The sequence below is a fragment of the Oryza glaberrima genome, chromosome 12 (genome assembly GCF_000147395.1).
Source record: "Oryza glaberrima chromosome 12, OglaRS2, whole genome shotgun sequence".
Taxonomy (NCBI): Eukaryota; Viridiplantae; Streptophyta; class Magnoliopsida; order Poales; family Poaceae; genus Oryza; species Oryza glaberrima.
In genome coordinates this window covers 17513833-17534163 of record NC_068337.1, presented here as the reverse complement: position 1 = coordinate 17534163, position 20331 = coordinate 17513833, and the positions used below count along the sequence as shown (strand labels likewise).

At 39.8% G+C, this 20331-nt stretch overlaps 4 protein-coding genes across 6 annotated transcripts; 2 read left to right on the top strand and 2 right to left on the bottom strand.

The window, feature by feature from the left end:
* The first annotated feature begins 1049 nt into the window (after positions 1-1049).
* Positions 1050-5521, top strand: LOC127757103 (ureide permease 2-like). 2 transcript variants are annotated; one of them, XM_052282527.1, is made up of 8 exons: positions 1050-1202; positions 2695-2988; positions 3113-3251; positions 3591-3759; positions 3936-3979; positions 4091-4200; positions 4322-4696; positions 4995-5521. In XM_052282527.1, exons 2-8 carry the CDS (start codon positions 2752-2754, stop codon positions 5151-5153), a joined length of 1233 nt encoding a protein of 410 aa, XP_052138487.1. In that variant the 5' UTR covers positions 1050-1202; positions 2695-2751; the 3' UTR covers positions 5154-5521. The 2 variants fall into 2 exon arrangements, with proteins under 2 accessions (XP_052138487.1, XP_052138485.1); XM_052282525.1 differs by lacking the exon at positions 1050-1202 and adding an exon at positions 1985-2228.
* A 168-nt stretch (positions 5522-5689) lies between these two features.
* LOC127757102 (DNAJ protein JJJ1 homolog) lies at positions 5690-9222 on the bottom strand. Its single transcript, XM_052282524.1, has 3 exons — positions 7434-9222; positions 6114-6172; positions 5690-5983 (listed from the first exon to the last, which is right to left on the bottom strand). Exons 1-3 carry the CDS (start codon positions 9126-9128, stop codon positions 5914-5916), a joined length of 1824 nt encoding a protein of 607 aa, XP_052138484.1. The 5' UTR covers positions 9129-9222; the 3' UTR covers positions 5690-5913.
* A 2120-nt stretch (positions 9223-11342) lies between these two features.
* Positions 11343-16141, bottom strand: LOC127756190 (deaminated glutathione amidase, chloroplastic/cytosolic). Of its 2 annotated transcripts, XM_052281584.1 has the most exons (10): positions 15903-16141; positions 14854-14990; positions 14010-14138; positions 13536-13594; positions 12750-12862; positions 12516-12608; positions 12267-12369; positions 11864-11946; positions 11721-11772; positions 11343-11638 (listed from the first exon to the last, which is right to left on the bottom strand). In XM_052281584.1, the coding sequence occupies exons 1-9, from the start codon at positions 16128-16130 to the stop codon at positions 11731-11733; spliced, it is 987 nt and encodes a 328-aa protein (XP_052137544.1). In that variant the 5' UTR covers positions 16131-16141; the 3' UTR covers positions 11343-11638; positions 11721-11730. The 2 variants fall into 2 exon arrangements, with proteins under 2 accessions (XP_052137544.1, XP_052137542.1); XM_052281582.1 differs by having other exon boundaries at positions 11343-11772.
* A 224-nt stretch (positions 16142-16365) lies between these two features.
* Positions 16366-20038, top strand: LOC127756567 (phosphoserine phosphatase, chloroplastic-like). Its single transcript, XM_052281921.1, has 8 exons — positions 16366-16459; positions 16898-17124; positions 17222-17354; positions 17456-17563; positions 18083-18176; positions 18528-18677; positions 18753-18806; positions 19444-20038. Exons 2-8 carry the CDS (start codon positions 16902-16904, stop codon positions 19567-19569), a joined length of 888 nt encoding a protein of 295 aa, XP_052137881.1. The 5' UTR covers positions 16366-16459; positions 16898-16901; the 3' UTR covers positions 19570-20038.
* Positions 20039-20331: the final 293 nt, after the last annotated feature.

Here is a 20331-nt window from a genome sequence, read left to right as displayed (position 1 = left end):
GTGTACTAAAAAATTATAGGTTCAGATCATGATGCCTACAAATATTAATATTGAATATATATATATATATATATATATATATATATATATATATATATATATATATATATATATATATATATAAATGTGTTTTTTGCATATGATTTTCAAGACAACATATTGGCTCCGATTATGGGCTCTTCTACAAAAATGTGACGAAGACATTAAGTTTATAAAAGTTGCATATTACAAACTGGAGTCAATGGTTATGTAACTTTTCACCAATCTTGACGGGAGGTTCACAAATAAAATTCAATAAGTTTGTGCTTTATCTTTTTATTAGTGTTTGTGTCAGTGTGCGCCTCTATCAGTTTGGATTGTCCCTTATGTCTTAATGTCTTCTTTTGAGGTGTGATTATGTTTGGAACATTTTTTAATAATTGGATATAGCTCTGTAAACAAAGGCCGTGATTTTATTTCATTATCTAAAATTTGAATGTGTTTTAACATGAGTTTTTTTTTAATGCCTAGTTATTACTATTAGTCTAGTACTTTTTTTTTCTTTTGGCGTGTGTTAGGAGAAACCTTCCCACCGTGTAATAAAACAATTATGAATTATTCATCCAGACGTGTTCCCGCCTAGGCTGGACTGATCTGTACGTTACAGCAGAAATAATAATATGTCAAATTGTCAAACAGCTGCATATATAATTCACCTATTTCCAAATTTTTATTAAATTAAAAAGAGATTAAATCACCTACTCTTCTCCAAACAAATCGCTCCTGGCACGCGAAACAACGACAACCACACAAGGCGGTCAAAGCGAGGGAAGATAGCAACAAATACTGCCGAATTGCCTGGGGAATCTTGAGGATCTCTCCAGATCCGGAGTCAATGGATTGAATTTTTATTTCTATTTTTACATTTCTTTTTTTCCCAAAAAAAATATTCATTTTTAGGTGCCACAAGAATCTTCTTCTTTTTTTTTTTTTTGGCCCTCTTGAGAGAAGAACAAGAATCTCTTGATGGTTAATTCCTTCCTTTCTTGCGTGTCAGCTGGAGGAGTGAGTAGTAGTAGAGAGAGTCCAACAAACCCCAGCTGCCTATCTATTTAACCTGAAGAATTCTATGCAGTGACAAAGGCTGTTGAGACTTTGAGAGTTCAGTTCTTGAGTTCTCTGGAGGAGGAGCAGTTCATCCCTTTCTCTCCTTCTGACTTTAGGTAATGTGTTCCTGTCTTTTGATCTTTGATATGTCATTAATTAGCTTGTGGTGATGAATGGTTTATGTCCGGCATGTCTGCTTTTTTATCTGTTTCGTTTTGTGTTCTTTTTGTATTCGGGAGTGGAAGTCGATGTTGATTGGTTGTTTGTTTCCTCTTTTTTTTAAAAAAAATGATATTTTGGGGAGAAGATGATGTTCTTGGTTGAAAATCATCGGCATGGTTTTCTCATTTTTGTTGGTTTTGAGTTCTTGGATCCATGTCAGTGTATGAATCTCTTGTTCTATTGAGAAATATTAGTTTTCTTAGTTTGTTGCTTCAGGGAGGAAATGAAAGATTCAGTGGACGCATCATTTTCTTGTTGGAATCATCAAAAAAAAATTCTCTTTTAATGCGCCTTTTTCTTAGATAAGACGTCACTGAAAGAAATGGATAGTTGTTTATATGATTATATCTAGCTAAAGAGTACAGTTCTCTACTTCCATTATTTTTCTTTCTTTGCATTCTTGGACAAATTTAGTGCCCAAATTGCAGATGATACCTAGTTAGATATTTGTATCCAAGAAAAAAAAAAGCCTTGGTATGTAATTCATTAGACATAATGGTGTCAATTGTCATATGTTCATAAACTTGTGGAGTCTGCAACAAGTGATAATTTCGGCTAAAAATTATTTCATTTCAAGGTTATTGATTGGTGGAGGAGAGTATCCCTAGATGTCACTATCACCCCATTCCATTATTTTCAGCAAATGACGAGTGTATAGTTGTCTTTTTCTCCACCTCTTTTCTCTCCATTTCTCCCTCTCCTCCTCCATAAAGCTCCAATTCCATTGGGTGATCTGCGCATGAGAAGACGCCGCGAATTCGCAAATTGCTGCATGAGTCAAACTTGTGCAGATCAAGTTGGACTTTTTGCGTTTGAAAGATACCATTAGCTTTTGTTTTGGTAACCAGTAGTTGGCACTATAAGTAGTATCCATGGACCATGTCCTTGGTTGTGCCACTTCTATGGTTTCATGCCAAAAGGTACTCTGCTCTACTTGCTTGATGTTCTTCTTCCCCTTCCTTGTGTGTTTATGTGTTCGATTGGGAGTTTGGATCTCTTCTCATTCTCAGAAGAATCTGATCTTTGAAGAATTGGGGATTTTGGGTTCCAAGAACTGGGAGTCTTTCATGCTGATAAGTGATAAGGATAGCTTATCCAAAATTTGGGATCTTCCCTATGGCTGTTGGAATGAATTTGATTTCCTTATTTCTTTTGCTTCCTTTTTTTTCTTGTGTTTCTTGTAATGATATTATTGCTTGCTGTAACAAGCAAAAATGAAGAGATGGAGATTTGAGGACAGTATTAAATGCAAAACACTTTCTGATTTTACAAGATTTTGTGGATAACAACTGCAAGATCTTGAAACTTCTTGATGATTCAATCCAAATGAGTAGCAGCTCAACCTTACATGATGAAAAAATGTGTGTTTTTTTATATTTTTTTCAGGTTTTTGAAGGCCCCCTTGTGAATTCCCTGTTGTCCATCAGGCAAGGAGGCCTCAAGATGTACATCATAGAGGACAAAGGGGGTGCCATTGCCCTCATGCTGGCCTCCCTCTTCTTCCTGGGGACATGGCCTGCAGTCCTCACCCTCCTCGAGCGCCGGGGCCGGCTCCCGCAGCACACCTACCTCGACTACTCAATCACGAACCTCCTCGCTGCGGTCCTCATCGCGCTCACCTTCGGTCAGCTCGGCGATAGCAAGCCCAACATGCCCAATTTCTTCACCCAGCTCAGTCAGGTTAGCCACCTTCTCTTAAGCATCTGAAATAGTATATCCCTGAATTAATACATTTCTGATTGTTAGTTAGTCTGAAATTTTGCTGACAGTGATTTTTTTTCTTTTTTGTTTTTTTGCAATGAAGGATAACTGGCCTTCAGTGCTGTTTGCAATGGCAGGGGGTGTTGTGCTCAGTATAGGGAACCTCTCTACTCAGTATGCATGGGCATATGTAGGTCTCTCAGTGACTGAGGTCATCAGCTCAAGTATGGTTGTTGTAATAGGTAGGTAAAACTTCTCTTTTACAACACTGCAACAGATATTATTGTTTGATTATTTTTTTCAAGTAAATAAAATTGAGGGAAAATTATTGATTCTTGGTGATACATGTGAAGTACAGCTCATCACAACCTATCTATATTTATGTTAGTCGAAGAAACTGAATAATTAGGTTAGCAATTATATGAATATATTATAGTTGGTCCTACTCCTGAAAAGAACATATATTCAGATCAATATCTCCAGTTTACTTTATTCAGTAGCTACATCAAACTAATTGCTGTCTCCATTATTATTGTCCTAATTATTCAGTAGATCAGAAAACTCACATGTTGTATCTTCAGGCACAACACTGAATTATTTCCTGGACAACCGCATCAACAGAGCAGAGATTCTTTTCCCTGGAGTAGCCTGCTTCCTCGTTGCAGTCATTCTTGGCTCTGCTGTACATGCCTCCAATGCAGCTGATAATGAAGAAAAACTAAATGGCTCCACAAATATCTATAAACTTGGGTAAGATATTTCACATTTTTCAACACATCAAGATACATAAAACACATTACACACTGGTTAGCCTAGCTGGATACCTCTGTTAGAAAATATATTATGCCTTAGGTTCCAATCTATTTAAAGATTTTGCGTATTTTAATTTACTGACCCCTATGATCTTAATAACCTGTAATTTCCAGGGAAAATGGAAGTGTGGAACCAAACAAAGAAGTCATAGAAAAAGGTATGCCATAACCTTTTTTTAAAAAACAATAAACTGACTTTACTGTTGTAAGTACTAGCAATGTTGATTTCTTGCAGATCAGATCCTAGTTCCTAACTCTGCCAATTTCAGATGCTCCCAAGGACTTGGAGAATGGAGGTTCTGCAACGAAATATGTTGCCAAAGCTGAAGCAGGAACTGCGGAATACTTGATCGAGCTCGAAGAACGACGTTCGATCAAGGTAATTCGGTCACTGCCATTCTAATCATCCTTTATCATGCTTGTTGAAACAATACCAAAATTATGGATGAAAACTTGTACCAATGAACTGGATTGATCTGATGAACCTCTCCGTTGTGCAGGTGTTCGGATCAAGCACCTTCATAGGGCTTGGGATAGTGTTCTTCTCAGGAGTCTGCTTCTCACTCTTCTCCCCGGCATTCAACCTCGCCACCAATGACCAATGGCACACCCTGAAACAAGGTGTACCACACCTGGTGGTGTACACCGCCTTCTTCTACTTCTCGATCTCGTGCTTCGTCATCGGCATCGGCCTGAACATCCTGTTCCTCTACCGTCCAATGGCCGGTGTGCCGAAATCATCCTTCAAGGCTTACCTGAATGACTGGGAAGGCAGGCAGTGGGCTCTCCTGGCTGGCTTCCTATGTGGCTTTGGCAATGGGTTTCAGTTCATGGGTGGTCAGGCTGCTGGCTATGCTGCTGCTGATGCTGTCCAGGTTAGTCCAATCTCCAAATCTTATCATTTCTTCACATCAGAAGAGAAATTCATCGTGTTCGCGATGGCTGTGGCGAGATTCTAGATCTTTCAGACAAATTCTCTTCAAGTTTAGCAATTCAGACAATCTTCAGATAACTGCAACTTATTATTCTAGATCTTTAGATAAATTCAGATACTGAACATCATACTAGATCTTCCAGGCAAATTCTTCAGGTTTAGCAGTTCACACTATCTTCAGAGAAGTACAACTTTTCTGGACTATGATTCTAACTGCTTCAGCATTGCTGTTTCATCAGGCATTGCCACTTGTGAGCACATTCTGGGGAATACTCCTGTTTGGGGAGTACCGGAAATCGTCGCGAAAGACGTATATCCTGCTCGGGTTCATGCTGTTCATGTTCATCGTCGCGGTCGCGGTGCTCATGGCTTCATCAGGTCACAGGAGCACCAAGTGATTGATTCAAATCCTTTCATCTCTTGCCTTAATTTGGTGTTTGCAAGCGCAAACCACTCTTGCTGTCAGAAAACAAAGAAGTTCAGGCAGCAATGCAGGGGGGGACTTCAGTCCAGGTCTCCAGGAAGCAGATCATGCCAACATGGAATGAAACTCCATTCATGAAATTTCCATTTGGATGGAGCTGTACATAAGGGGAAAAAAGGAACAAACTAAGATAGTTTGTGGATTTGTGATTTTAAGTTTGTGTCAGATTATATAAATGTAATGTTATCCCTTTCTCTGAATTCTGAAAGACCCGTTTGCAGATAGCATAGGGAAATTTGGAGTTCACCTGAATGATAAGAAAGATAGTAACTGTTTTGGTTTCGATGCTGATGTTCAGTGCTTAAAATTTGAAATGGTACATGACATACGAGTTGTTTTAATAATGCCCCTGTTATTGGTGAAATTCCAAAGAAGCTGAGCACCAGCAACAGTAGGCTCAAACGCGTACAAAATGGCATTTCATTCTTGAACAAGACAATGCACCAAAAGGGAGAAAAATTACAAGATGGTGTGTATTTCGATTGAATAATAATAATTAGTTCTTGTCATTCTGTACCACAAACCAATGAAACAAATCCAGGAAGAAAGAAAACGGCTCTACTACACATATCAAAATTGGGCTATAAACCATATATATGGCCTTTTTGTCGATGTGCTAATCTATCAGCATCAACTGGGACAAACGGTAAAAGAAAACTACTTTCTTGTCCTCTTCAGCGATTTTTCTGTCGTGTCTTCAGCATTGCATGACCTGTTTCTTCCAAGTGAGAAAACAACTTGTTCCTGCAACAAGAAGTATTTGAGACAAACCATAACTGCGTTTCCAATTTCATTGTAAGATAGCAACATATGATGGGAAAGTGCAAATGAAAGGGAAGGAGAGGAAAAGGAAAGCTGAACTTCAAGTACATACCTTGAGTCAAACGTTGATCCACACGTTTCACAGTCATTACTGGGTGCCTTTGAAACCTCCTGGTACAAGAAGGTAGCTTCAAAGTGTTATAACTACTTACAGAAATATATATAGAATTTTATGAATCTATAGACAATGCATAGCACAATATTATCCACACAAAATATATCCAAAACATGTCATGGGTACTCAAGGCATGGCCGAATTTTGGTTTTAAGCTCATCGGGTTGCACTAACAGTAGACAGTGAATTGGTACGTATAAAACTTTTCCACATTTGCAGCTTCAAGTTGTATGTTCTCCAACAAAGTATTTTGCACTAGACATCTACATGATACAGAACAAACGGAAGGGCTCTTTGCTCTAGGTGGCACTAATCTACTTTTTAATCAAAACAAGATAAGAAAATCGTGATAACAGTGAAACCAGGGGGGCTTCCAAGATTCTTTAACTCTGTTTGCAACTGTGTACACACCCACAAATTTCAAACATAGAACAAATACACAGAAAGCTAAACTGATACACCAATTATAGATCAACAAGTTAAACTGTTAACAGACATCACAGGAAAAGGCATAATATACTAATTGACATGAAACCAAAAAAAGGCTTGTCTCCAACAAGTATTTCACAAAATCAGTGCTATCAAATATTTCACAAAATGCTGTCTCCAGCAAGTATTTCACAAAACCAAGAAAGGCCGTCTCCAGCAAGTATTTCACAAAACCAAGAAAGGCTGTCTCCAACAAGTATTTCACAAAAGCATAATATTCATTATCCACTATGTTAATCAGTGCTATCAAATATCATTTCAACCTATGCAAAATCATCCTCTAGGTTTCTTTCCAAAATGTGAAAAGCAAGAGCAACATCACTGCAACTGTGCTGCACAAAGACAGATTTAGGGTTTTGCATAAGGAAAAAAAATCATAAAACAACAGCAATCCAACATGTGAGTGTTGATACCCGCAAAAATCATAAGATTTTCAGGACAAGTTTCTTTTCTCACAAAGGAAGCAACTCTAATCATGTATTCCACAAAATTCAAAACATTGGTTATTTCCTCTATAAAGTAGCACAGCTTTTACGTAAGCATTTCTAATAAGTGGCTTAGTTAGGTGGTTCTTGAAGCACCTACACGGCTAGGTATCTGCATATGTGATTCACATAGTACTGATGAGGCTAAAAGTTTTTGCTCTTTGACTTAAACAGAGAAACAGAATACATGGGTTTTAGTCACAAATTCATAACAAGTTTCCTGCCAACTATACAAGAAAAAGAAATATGAAGAAGTTAACAGGAGAAAATAATGTGAATGTACCTTTTGCTTCTTTCCCTTCGATGAACCCTTTTGTTCAGAAGATATAGTTGTGTTCTTTTCTGTGCCTTTCTTGTTCTTTTTAGTATTACCGGTTTTTCCTTTCTGCTGATCTTCTTTACTTGCTGCAGCACTGTCTTCATTAGAAGATGGATCTTCCATCTTATCATCAGCACCATTTTCATCATTATTATGCCTGGATTCCTCAGGCTGATTCTCACTCTTCCTACCTTGCCCATTATCAGCATAAGTACCTCCCTTCTTTGCTGCCCGTCTCCGGCGTCCTTTCTTTTTGACATTATTAATCTCATAGCTTGTATCCTCATCGTCATCATCATCCATGGCACCAGCTGGTGAAGCTTCCTCCTGAGGAGCGACAAAACCACTCTTCCTATTCTTGCGCCTAGACCTCGATAGCATTTCCTCTAACACACTGGTTTCATCATATGAACCAACCTTTTGTTCCCCATTACCCAAGTGCTTATCACCCTTCTCTTCTTCATCACGCACCTCCAATCCCTCGCTCAACTCGTCAGCCAACTCTTCAGCAGCATCTGAAAATTCACTCTCCTCTGATTCCTGTGCAGGCTGAAAATCAAACCCCACATCAACTTCTTCTGGCTCCTCTTCTTCAGCATCCTTCAAAGCTTCTTCCTCTTCTTCAAACACCATCCTCAGCTCGGACACCTTATCTCTATGCTTCTTTGACTGCTCATGGTTCTTCCACTGCTTGTCCGACTTGAACTTCTTATTACACGCCACGCAGTACAGCTCCTCCTTCCTCTTCGCCCTCGTCTCCTCCTCCTCGTCGTCCTCAAACACCACCGCCTCATCCTCGTCCACCCTCGCCCACTCGGGCTCCTGGTACGCCATCGCTTGCTCCTTCCTCCTCCTCTCCTCCTCCTTCTTCCTCGCCGCCTCCTCCGCCTTCCTCTTCTCCTCCTCCCCCTTCTTCTTCAGCGCCATGTCCACCACCCGCTTGTCCCTCTTCTTGCAGAACGCGGCGAGCCCTCTCACGGCGTCGTTGTACTCCCGCCGCGCCTTGCGCGTCGCCTTCTTGTTGTCCTCCTCCATGAGCCGCCTCACCCGGCGGCTCTCCCCCCGCGCGGCGTCCCACTCGGCCGCCCACCCGAAGTCCATCGCGGTGCTGAACCCGAGCCAGTAGCTGTAGAACGCGGCGACCTGCGCGTGGGGGGAATCGAGGTTCCCGATCACCGGCGGCGTGGGGACGGCGTCGGCGGGCATGCCCATGCGGCGGGCGTAGGCGAGCTCCTGCGCGAAGACCCGGTCGAAGACGTCGCCGTAGACCTTGTAGAAGCCGCGGCCGGAGTCGGAGAAGCCGGAGAAGGCGGAGGAGGAGAAGAAGGCGAAGAGGTCGGGGACGGGGGACGCGGAGGCGGAGGCGACGCCGCCGCCGCGGCCGGGGCCGGAGGAGGGGTGGTGGTCGGAGAAGAGGATCTGGGAGCGGTGGGAGTCGTAGTAGGAGCGCTCGTGGGGGTCGGAGAGGACGGAGTGCGCGTGCTGGAGCTCCTGGAAGGCGGCGGTGGCGGCGGCGACGTCGGAGCCGGGGGGCTGCTTGTCGGGGTGGAGGGAGAGCGCGAGGCGGCGGAAGGCGAGCTTGATGTCGGCCGGGGAGCAGTCGCGGGGGACGCCCAGGACCTCGTAGTAGCACCGCTTCGGCGCCGCCGCGGACGCCATGGCCGCCGCCGCCGCCGCCGGGGAGGAGGAGGAGGACGACGGCGAAGCGGAGCTAGGGTTTCAAGGGGGAGGGGGAGATGAGTGTTGTTTAATGGCGAGCCTAACTCTAATCTAACCTCTCTGTGTAATAAGAGGGGAAAAAAAAGAGGTAGAAACGGGTTTGTAATAAAATCCGTTTGTAATTTGTTTTCTCTTTCGTACTAATTTCGAATATTGTTTCCTTTATTCGTATGCTTATTCGGATCGGTTATTAACCAATAAAAAATATTTGTCGGTAAATGTTTTATGCACTTCTCTTTAGCGACTAAAAACAGATGTTGTAAAATAAACTAGATAAAAAACGAAAAAAAAATAAATTCAAAATCAAGTTCTAAAATTTAAATTTTAGCTTATAAGTATAAGCATCAGCCAAACAATGAGGCCCTTCGTATATTGGCGAAGGAGAAATTTTTACCTTTTAAACAAAATTTGGCATTCCATAAAATCTTTAAATCCAAACACTTTACACATATGACATGGCTACTGATACGCCAGCCATCACGTTGTTGATTGGCAGTAAAGCTAGCACTCTGACAAAAGGCTTATTCAGAAAATATTAGAGAGATTATCTTTTTCTTGAAAATATTCTTCAAAATATTTCCTCTTAGCAAAGAATTGGTTCTTGACGAAAAAGATCATATCCCTCAAAGGATTGGTGCTTAAACGCAAGAATTTTATAGGATTTTTAAAACGAATCAGCTCAATTTCTTTGAAACACCCCATTTCAAAGGAAGTCTCAATTAGTTGCATGCAATTAAAATGCTTAAAGCATTTGCTAAATAATGGACCTACACCAAAATCCATATTAGGACTAAATAATATCATTTTTTAATACAAATGTAGGATACACAACGCGCTATATATATCTACGAATACGCCACTTTTAACACAACAAAGAGATATTATGGAAAAATCCATAAACCTCAAAAGAAAAAAACTACCTAGTTTGGTTACCTGAATTTGAACCTCAACAAATTAATTTATGCAACCACACCTACACTCCAACATCACTCAACACCATGTTAACATGAAAGAAAAACAAATAATATCCTCCTATATTCTCTCTCCCTCTCTCTCTCAGCATTTACATTAGGGATAGCATTAGAGGAGTGCAGATCCTCTGCAGTACTGCTGGTGCAGGCTGGCAGCAAACATTAGCACTAGCAGTAGCAGGCAATCCCCATTGTTAGAGAAGTTGCAGCTGAGTTAAATGCAAACATTTCTTTTTCAGTTTTCACTTTTAAAATTTTTTTATTCTCCCTCTATTTATAAACATTTGATGTTTAGAAGAAGATTCGGTCAACTTTTGAAAATTTGACCATCAATTTTATATTATAACAAAATTATAAAATATAATAAATTTATGCTATATTATGATAGTATTTTGCCTAAGCAATTCCATGCGTACCATTCTTTTTTCTAAATAAAAAGCTAAGCATACAGAAGTTATGAATGATCAAAGTTTAAAAATTTTGCTTATTAAAGTTTTGGAGTACGGTGGATGATTAGAGTATACTATTTACAATAACACGTGAGAGAGCTATGCTTACTCTGTGGGCATGGTCTGAATTACTAGAATATAATACCTCAAGGAGATATTCTTACTCATTTGTTCTCCTCCTTAGCTGCAACAAAAATACTAATAGAATTCTAAAAATTTTAACAATAAGTGATATATATTATTTCACAAAAAATCAAGACTGAACTCCACCACACAAGGATAAAAGAGCATATTTGGTTGGAGATAGTTCATGTGCATTTTTTTAAAACTTAAAGATACTTCAGAAACTATTCACAGCCAATCTGTCATTTTTTTTTGTTTCATCATTTAGAGCACCCGCAATGGTAAAGTAAGGTGTTATCTATAAAACATGTACATCTCAGTAATAGACTAGATTAATAGTAAACCACTTCAATGATATACCTACATGGGTATCTATAGCTCTCTAATCCATTGCCTTGTTTTTCTCTATAGACTATTTTCAGGTTAGTAAATAGCTTTGCTCTCTCTCTTCATTTAATCTCTTCCAAGTAGGAAAATATGCTGACATGGATCTTTTGTAGAGAGCCTATATATAACCATTGCGGGTGCCCTTATAAGTCATGTATACATTAGAAGAGTTTCCTGATGTGGTCAAGTGTATGTGTGGACTATATTTATAAACAATTCTGCAGTAACCAAAAAAAAAAAATCCAAGCTTTGATTTATCAACAAATGTACCATAACAAATTTACATTAGATTCAATGGCAATCACTTATTTGAAATGTCCTAGGTTGGTGGCGTCGCGTTCAAGCCAACACTATTATTTATGGACTATTTGGTCTGACAAATCATTCCTAGCCTAATTGGGGATTTGGGATCTTGAAGTTCCACTGAACCAGGAATTCTTCAAACCAAGAAACCTCACAGCAACCATGGCTTCGCAATTGAAGTTTACCGCCGATCAAACCATTGGATCATCATGTGTGCCTTGCAATTGATATTTGATACACAAAATAATAGGTCGACTGTTCTCTAAAGAAAAAAGAAAGAGAAAGGAGGCGTGCAAGACCTCTATACTATTACAGTGATGAGGTTTTCCAGACGCTGTCAAACTTCCGGTGCTAAAAAATAAGATGATAAACTGTTATTGAAGAACACAACTAAATGGTGTTTCTTGGACAGAAGCAAACAGCATCTCCATGAGAGTATTACCTCAGAGATTGGCATTTTAGTTCGCACAGCCTCAACTTTCGACAAGTCTATATCTGCGACAGCAAACCCAGTGGACAGCCGGTCTGTAGCCAAAGTTTGATGATTAATTCCTCAGAACGATATTTAACGGGCATACTGTGACACACTTGTTCCACATAATTTCAGAATATTGTATTTGAACAAATACAAACACGATAAATGCAGTATGGTAATGGCAGACTACAATATTTTCCAGGACAAGTTCAAACTTCAGTGCTAGCAAATATTGTTGAGGAGTTCAACAGAAGATCAATAAAATCTTGGTGGTTGTCAAGGTACAAGGTGCTGATAAAATTCAAGAAAACCTTCAAAATATCAACAGAAGATTTCTGATAGAAGACAGTAACAAAATGAAGAGATATACCTGGAAGTCGAGCTATAACTGTTCCCCATGGGTCAATAATTATAGAATCACCATAGCTCTCTCTTTTCTCATTGTGTTTTCCAGCTTGAGCTGCTGCAATAACCTATTGCAAATCTTGAAAATTTAACAATAACAAATATGTAATGCATATATGGTGGATTTTATATTATTGATCACACTCCCAACCATATGAAACAGCCTGATGTGTCTGCAAAAGTGAAAGACTTATAAGAGTTAGGATTTGCATACATAGCATTGTGTCTCAATGGCACGAGCTCGGAGAAGAATTTCCCAGTGCGCCTCCCCAGTTACTTTTGTGAACGCGGATGGTACTAGTAAGACCTAAAAAGGTCACTGGCATATTAGGAGAATACTGGAAAACAATATGCAATTCACCTGAGCTTTCCTCAGAGATATGACAGGTATGCTTAGGATAAGGCAATCAGGAAAAACTTATGTCAGTATAATGCCATAAATCACTACCTGAGCTTGATGCTTAAAGCGCAAACATTGGTAAAGCTCTGGAAATCTCAAATCATAGCAAACAGTAAGCCCAAGTCGTCCAAAAGGACTATCCACTGCAACGACAGTATCACCTGATAAATAAATAAATACACCATCACATATAGCGTTATCAACTGCAACCCGACGTATGTCTCACTCCATGATATCACTATTGCAGTATTAGTTTCAATCACTTTTCAATCAAGTCAGTTTATATTTGGCTTCAGAAGAAAAAAAGCTTCAGTTGATAATGCCTGACCCAATGATATGCAATGCATACTAAAGTTTATGTAGAAGCATAAGTTAGTGTCCCATCTTGCGCTCATAAAACTATCTTGTCGAGAGTCATGTGCACTAGAAATCAGATAGTTGGCTTAAATAGGCTTCAATAGTTCAATGTGAAAAAAATGAGTTCTATAACAGAGTAACTTCTAGAAGAACAGAAACTAATAAGATAGTGCAGGATGGTGCAGACCAAAAACATCTCATAAAAATTTGTTCTAAGACTGAATATTGAACTGATATTGTGGTAGTGGTACATTGACTATGACACTTAATTGAGCATATTAAAAAGTACATCAAGAAACTGTTGATAATTTAGGTATAATAAATTAATTCTAGAATAATTTATGTGACAAACACAACATTCCGCAGGGGGATTTGAAATATAAAAGTACAATTGGTTAAGTGATATTTTAGAACTAGCTCTAAAAATTTACATATCCCAATATGACAAAACTAAAATATCAGGAAATATATCAGTACCTGCTGTCGTAAAACGACTTTCCTTGTACACCATATTGCCTGGTACATCTACATCAAACCTTCAGCGTAAAAATGTGAAGGTGAATATCTGAACAATGAGATGTTGCAGTGTACCATAACAAGCAAGAAGAAACGAAGAAAGATGCAACAGTTGTCTTGCGTACGACCAAAAATTTCACCATTTAGACAGTAAAGTAATGCAGAAATATACTTCTGGGATATTGTGACGATTTCTCATAAATCTATTTTATCCATGGCTATTGTAAGATAAATGTTCTCTTGTTAGAACCAACAATCATATGAAACTTCTAGTACTTAACTGCATAGCATCAAATATCATGCCCTTACTATGTCAACTTGAAAAAACTACTGTTAAAATTCTAAGAATGCCTAAAATAGGCATCGCAAGTAAACTGTTTAGAAAATTCTTGAAGGCATGTTTCTCCTAAGAGCTGAGAAAGAATAAGCACCTACAGATGTATTTTCCGATATGAGCTCCTAATTTCTCCAGAATCATCAATTAGTACATGAGTATTGTACTGGTGTGAATCATCAGGACCCTTTTCTTGAAACCCTCCAAGAGACAACCACATACTTGATTCCCTGCAGGATGAAATTATGTTAAGTCAAGGACTCAAAGTGCTATCCGATAACCAAATAAAATCCTTAAAAAATACAAGAGAAATATGTTTCAAGACTCAAGACACAGCTAGTCTCCATTGGCCTTGTGGTGGAATGGATTAGTTATCATATATCATATATGCATGTTTTGATATTTGGCTAGTTCTTTTTTCTAGATTGTGTTGTGAAAGTGGTATTATTGTGTTCTGCCTCCACATAACAAAGTATATCAGAGAATCACATATCAAAGGTTCATGCTAGAGGAAATTAGAAGGATTAAACTATTACATGACAGGAGTTGTTAAGCTACAGTCTAATTTACCAAACAGGGCACTGGGAGTTATGAAATTTACTTATTTGCAGTAGCTTTCAAAATAAGCACAACAAGTGCACACTGGTCCTTAAACTGGAAATTACAGAGCATTAGATAGATTTTCATTCTTTCTATAAGCCAAAACAATTTCTAAGTTAACAGATTGACCAAATGTTCATACTGAACAAATGATCAGAAGATTCATTTGTACAATTGTAAGGCACAGAAGTCAAGATTGAGAACACAAAATACTAAATGCTTAAATTTAATATGTCATATAATGTGAACTCTAATAAATAAAGTAAATTGAGAAAAGGGGTTCCTATGAAGAGGCACTTATATGTAATGGCAAAATGGAAATTCAGCAAGTTTGTTCTTACTAACTTTGCAAGTGAGCAATATCTCTGCATTATTGGGCCATCTAATGGTTCAGCAATCTTAATAGACTCGCCATCCTTGGAGCCTATGAATGAGAATACCTCAGGAAAGCAAAGAAATTTGACACCAGAGGATGCTGCTTCCTGAAGAAAATGACTCTATGTTAGTCCCCTTGGCATTACCCAACAAAACAGAAGAACAAAAAAAAAATGGAAGTACAATTCAGATTTCAGAACTACCTACAGACAGAAAAAAATAGTGATTTAGACATGAATTATACAGCGACTCGGTGAGGATGAGCTTTCAAGACGCTCTGGAGTACAGGGTTATGAACATCAATCAACATTGGGCACAACACACATCACACATTTCCATTCTGAAAAGATCGATCATCTATAAATAATACTCCCTCCATTTCATATTATAAGTCGCTTCGACTTTTTTTCCTAGTCAAACTTCTTTTAAGTTTGACCAAGTTTATAAAAAAAATTAGAAGCATCGACAGCACCAAATTGGTTTCATGAAATCTAGCATTGTATATATTTTGATAGCATGTTTGTTTTGTGTTGAAAACGTTGCTATGTTTTTTTATAAACTCAGTCAAACTTAAAAGAAGTTTAGACTAGGAAAAAAAGTCGAAGCGTCATATAATATGAAACGGATGGAATATATTTGTTTTCCCCTACAATAACAACGCATGGTTGCGTCCGCACAATCCCATTGTAGTAACAAAAGCGTCACCATTCAATCACAAATGCTCTACAAATTCACCTGCCCGTTCCCTGAAACAGAAGCCAATCAATACAGTTGTTACAAAGGCAGCAAAGCGTAGCTCCCACTCGGATCCATCCTTTCTACACCGGTGAACCATCACATTGCTTAACGTTTATCCACAAAACAAGAGCATATGGCATATCAATTGCAGCTTCTTCTTTCTTTTTTCTTGCGAGGATTTCCCCACCAAAACCCCACTAACAACAGCAGCAGAGCAGAGCAAGCAGGCTCGCCGCAGTTGAGGAAATATACACGGCGACCAGTTGAAGAGGTGCGCTTGCCTTGGCGAGGCGGGAGCAGGTGGCGTAGTTGGCGTCGAGGTCCCCCACGGAGGTCATCTGCACCACGCCCACCCTCGCCGCCGCCGATGCCCCCGCGGCCGCAGATGGTGACGACGAGGAGGCCATCCCGCGGCAGCGGGCGAGCGACACGCGTGACCTCGCCGCGGCGGCGACGGCGGCGGCGGCGGGGAGGAGCGATGCGGCGGCGGCGAGGGAGGCCAAGGCCATATGCGAGGAGAGGATTGAGATCCCCTCACTACCTTAATTCACATGGCTTTGAGTCACTGACATGTGGGCCCACTCTGCTATGGACCCAGATGTCAGTGACTCTGAAGCGCGACGAGTGGGGTAGACAGTAGACTTGCCCGGGTGCGCGTAGCGCGGGCGGGAGGACACGTGGACGGATCCTGGCCGTCGGATCGGCACGGCCGTTGCCTCTATCCACCGTTCGATTCCGCGAGCCCACGCATCCATCCGGTCACTCGCCAACTAGTATCCCCATTCGCCGCCGCCGGCGATACGGTGGTCAGCGCCGCCGCGGCCGCTCGTATCTAAAGGTGAGACCACTTGCTGTTCCTTTCCTCGCAGATTCGCTGCAAGACTAGGATCGGGGTTGGGCGGATGATTTGGGTGGTAGTGGTGCCTCAAGAATGTCGCAGAAGTTTTATCTGTCTGATTAGAGCTCTGAGATTACGGATGCATCTGGATCCGGTTTAGGGAGGAACTCTAGATTATTGGTTGATCTGATAGTTGGGAACAACTTCGTTGGTGAGGTGATGATGGATGAACATGTTGTGCGCTGCTTTTCTTATCTAGCCGTTTTCTCTGAATTTTGTGTATCCCTTAAAAAGGGTGTAGAGCAGCTGAATGCATGTACAATCTCATGCATTTTGTTCCTTGACACAACATTATTTTGTTCTCGGTAATTTAGTAATGCGTGCTTCCGTCGCAGTAATTTGCTCATTGCATATTTGCACTTGATTTGCTGCTTGCAGGTATATGGCCAAAATGGTTAGTCAGTGTATCTCTCCGCGGCAGTCCTTTCGCGTTCCTCGTTTTTCATCAGCTCGGCCTATGCTAAGTTCACGTTTAGCAATTGGCTATGCCAACCCGTCGTTTTGCGGTGTTAAACGCTCAAATCGTCCGAGTTTTATAGCAGCAGCACTGGATGTACCAAAAAGTATGTCCTCCCCTAATTCAGAGAGCTCCCTGCCTTTGAAAGGTATCTCTGGAAACCTTTAGTTTTGTGTGGTCATGCTATAGTGCCTATGCAGGCCTGAGTCTCCTAACACCGTGCATGCTTCTTCTCTTTTCACCAGAGGTTATCTGGGCATGGTGCAATGCTGACGCGGTGTGCTTCGATGTTGACAGCACGGTCTGCTTGGACGAGGGTATCGATGAGCTCGCGGACTTCTGTGGGGCAGGCCAAGCGGTTGCTGAATGGACGGCTAAGTAAAGATGCTGACTTTTAAAGCTTTGCCAATTAATCCATGGAAATTTCCATTCAAGCGTTCAATTTTTATTTTATTTTTTGAAAAAAAAAACATTTCCAGGGCGATGACTGGGTCAGTTCCGTTTGAAGAGGCATTAGCTGCTCGGCTATCGTTGTTCAAGCCATCTTTGGGGCAAGTTGAGGACTGCATGGAGAAGCGGCCACCAAGGTAAGCTCCTAAGTATCTAATGATTCTTAGGTGTTTCAGCCTTTGGGGGGGCTGTAGTTACTACTAGCCACAACTAGATGGTTTGCTTTCTTTTGTTTTGTATAACTTTCAGTGAAAATACACAGATCTTCTGCATTTCTCAAAAAATAAAATCGCTACTATGTTTCCATTTTTGGGATGGCCATGCCATAAGAGAATACTAAGTTGTTTTTAATCCTTTTCTCCACACGTTTTCATGTTTTATTTTTTTTCAAATTGGATACAGAATAACAGAACTACTTGATAACTTCTTGTTTATTCTAAATAAACAGGTATTTATATAGCTCGTTGTTCAAATATTAGCTGTTTCTCGTAAGAAACTGACCCTGACTTTTTTTATAAATTTGCTACAAACTATGATCTATCTAGATATTTGTGCGTCAAGCAGACACAACGTTCATGTTCCTTGGATGTATTGCGTTGATTGTATCTAGCCTTCACATCCTACTATATTTTATGCAAATGACATTTGATCGACAGAATATCTCCTGGAATTGCTGAGCTTGTTAAGATGCTGAAAGCTAAAAATGTTGATGTGTACCTGGTTTCTGGAGGCTTCCGACAGATGATCAAGGTATAACGATTCCATTGTTGGATGCTTTCCCAGTGACATTCCAGGAAAGTCACCGTACGTGCTATACTTTGATTTTACTCCGCCAACATTCTGTTGTTTTCAGCTCCAATCTTTACTTTAACTTTTGAATAGGTCCACTGCTTTAGTATTATGTGATGTTTTTTGCCCCCTCTTGAGGAACCGATTTCAAAAAAATTGGAAGAACAAAGGAAGGTTGTGGCAAGAAATATTTGATCCATATTTCTTTTGATGCATTTACACTCCTGGTTTATGACAAGCTTTAGCTATTTTCAAGTTGCTATTTCTTCACCCAGAGTCAGTCTTTGACTTACCCTTTGCTCTTTCCATCAGCCTGTCGCAATGCAGCTCGGCATTCCTCCTGAAAATATTTTTGCGAACCAGTTACTGTTTGGAACTTCTGGAGAGTATGTTGGTTTTGACCCTTCAGAGCCTACTTCACGAAGTGGAGGCAAAGCTGTAGCAGTTCAAAACATAAGACAGGTTCTGATTTTAACTCTCCACTCTGCCATGTTGCTGCTTATTAAGCACATTGCTTATGTACCTTTGTGTGTGCAGAAGTGTGGTTACAGGACACTCTTTATGGTTGGAGATGGTGCAACTGATCTTGAGGTACTATTATTGTGTCCATAGAACAACGATAGCCCTACAGTAGGCATAGCATTACCATTTTCATTATATGTTAGGAGTACACTGCTGCCACAAAAAAAAATGGGATAAATGTTAGCAAGAAAATGCAAAACCACATATACTGACACATGTATTACACTACTACCTTAGGAATACAAAGTATTTTGATACCTAAGGAAGACCATCCCAATTCCAAATCAATAAGAGACTGAATGGCCAATTTGAATTTTAAAGTTCACATAAATCGTGACAAATTTGTTGATGTTCATAGTATGTATTAACGTGTATATGTAGGAGAAACATTCTCATGTTAACAAACTATTTATGCTTTCATTTCATTTAGCAAAGGAAACATAAAAGGGGTCGAACTATTTTTCTTCCTCAGTTACTTTGACTAATGAGATGCTTGATTTTTTCCTTCATATTTTGATATGAGCTTTTGCAATGAACTTTTTCCTTCATATTCTGATTTTAGCATGGTGATGCTGTATCGCTGTATTGGCTCCATGAGTAGATTAGTTCATAATTTTGTATTGGTTAACCGTTGGTATATCATAAAGGAACTTCTGTGTGGATGGAACTTCAGAAACATCTTAAACTATGTTTTTCATGTGTGCAGGCTCGGCAACCTAATGGAGCAGACTTGTTTATCTGCTATGCTGGTGTGCAGATGAGGGAAGCGGTTGCATCAAAAGCCGATTGGTTGATCTTTGATTTTGACGAACTAATAGGCTATTTGGTTTAGGTTTTTTTTCCCTAGAAACCACCAGTTCTTATTTTGTCTATTGATGAGTAAATAACTGTCCATGGAAGCACTTCAGAGAATCAGAGCTACACATGTCAAGGCGTTTAACAGGGATAGTAATAACATGTGTCAAGCGAAGGTGTTTGATCTCAGTTAAAAATTCCTCTATCTTTCTATCAATTTTCCTTTTCAAGCCAATGGCACCAAGATTCCAGAGTGTCAATACTTACCTTGTGTGTTGTTTTGTGATTTATCATTGGCCTGTTCAGAACAGGGAGGATGTCACCCTAGATTGATGCCTTCACAAATGTTGTAATGTGAAAGCTTTCATAGTATGCTTGTCTTTCTTTTCTCCTACTTGTGTTGGAAACTTGGAATTGAGGAATTGTGTGACTCGGTTAACTTCAAACTTTTCTGTACAGAATCTTGGCACCGATCAGATTTCCAAAAGTTTGGCCTTTTGTTGTTAGTGGTGGTGTTGTAATGTTGTTGTTGTTGTTGTTGTTTGTGCGCTTCATTGGAACTTATAGTGATCTTGTTGTGAATATTTGTCAAAATTGTTGTGTAAATTTTGTATAGCCTCGTTTGAGCAATCTCTACAATTGGTCAGATGTGGATTCGAAATGTCTCATATTTTGAGTGGAATCTATTGCGTACAAGTATATGTAAAAGTTGAAATTCACTGCATGTTTTGTCTGAACATAAGCTTTTGCACCACACAAAACAAATTATATATACATAAATTTTGTATCTACAGAGGGT

Coding starts and splice junctions, on each gene's coding strand:
- LOC127757103 (XM_052282525.1), top strand. CDS start 2,181: ATGGACCATGTCCTTGGTTGTGCCACTTCTATGGTTTCATGCCAAAAG. Junction 3,252..3,590: donor AAGTATGGTTGTTGTAATAG/GTAGGTAAAACT, acceptor TTGTATCTTCAG/GCACAACACTGAATTATTTC. Junction 3,980..4,090: donor CAAAGAAGTCATAGAAAAAG/GTATGCCATAAC, acceptor TGCCAATTTCAG/ATGCTCCCAAGGACTTGGAG.
- LOC127757102 (XM_052282524.1), bottom strand. CDS start 9,128: ATGGCGTCCGCGGCGGCGCCGAAGCGGTGCTACTACGAGGTCCTGGGC. Junction 6,173..7,433: donor CGAAGGGAAAGAAGCAAAAG/GTACATTCACAT, acceptor TTCTTGTACCAG/GAGGTTTCAAAGGCACCCAG. Junction 5,984..6,113: donor GGATCAACGTTTGACTCAAG/GTATGTACTTGA, acceptor TTCTTGTTGCAG/GAACAAGTTGTTTTCTCACT.
- LOC127756190 (XM_052281582.1), bottom strand. CDS start 16,130: ATGGCCTTGGCCTCCCTCGCCGCCGCCGCATCGCTCCTCCCCGCCGCC. Junction 13,595..14,009: donor TCATATCGGAAAATACATCT/GTAGGTGCTTAT, acceptor TTTACGCTGAAG/GTTTGATGTAGATGTACCAG. Junction 11,947..12,266: donor AGTTATAGCTCGACTTCCAG/GTATATCTCTTC, acceptor CTTTGGCTACAG/ACCGGCTGTCCACTGGGTTT.
- LOC127756567 (XM_052281921.1), top strand. CDS start 16,902: ATGGCCAAAATGGTTAGTCAGTGTATCTCTCCGCGGCAGTCCTTTCGC. Junction 17,355..17,455: donor GTTGCTGAATGGACGGCTAA/GTAAAGATGCTG, acceptor AAACATTTCCAG/GGCGATGACTGGGTCAGTTC. Junction 18,177..18,527: donor GCTTCCGACAGATGATCAAG/GTATAACGATTC, acceptor TCTTTCCATCAG/CCTGTCGCAATGCAGCTCGG.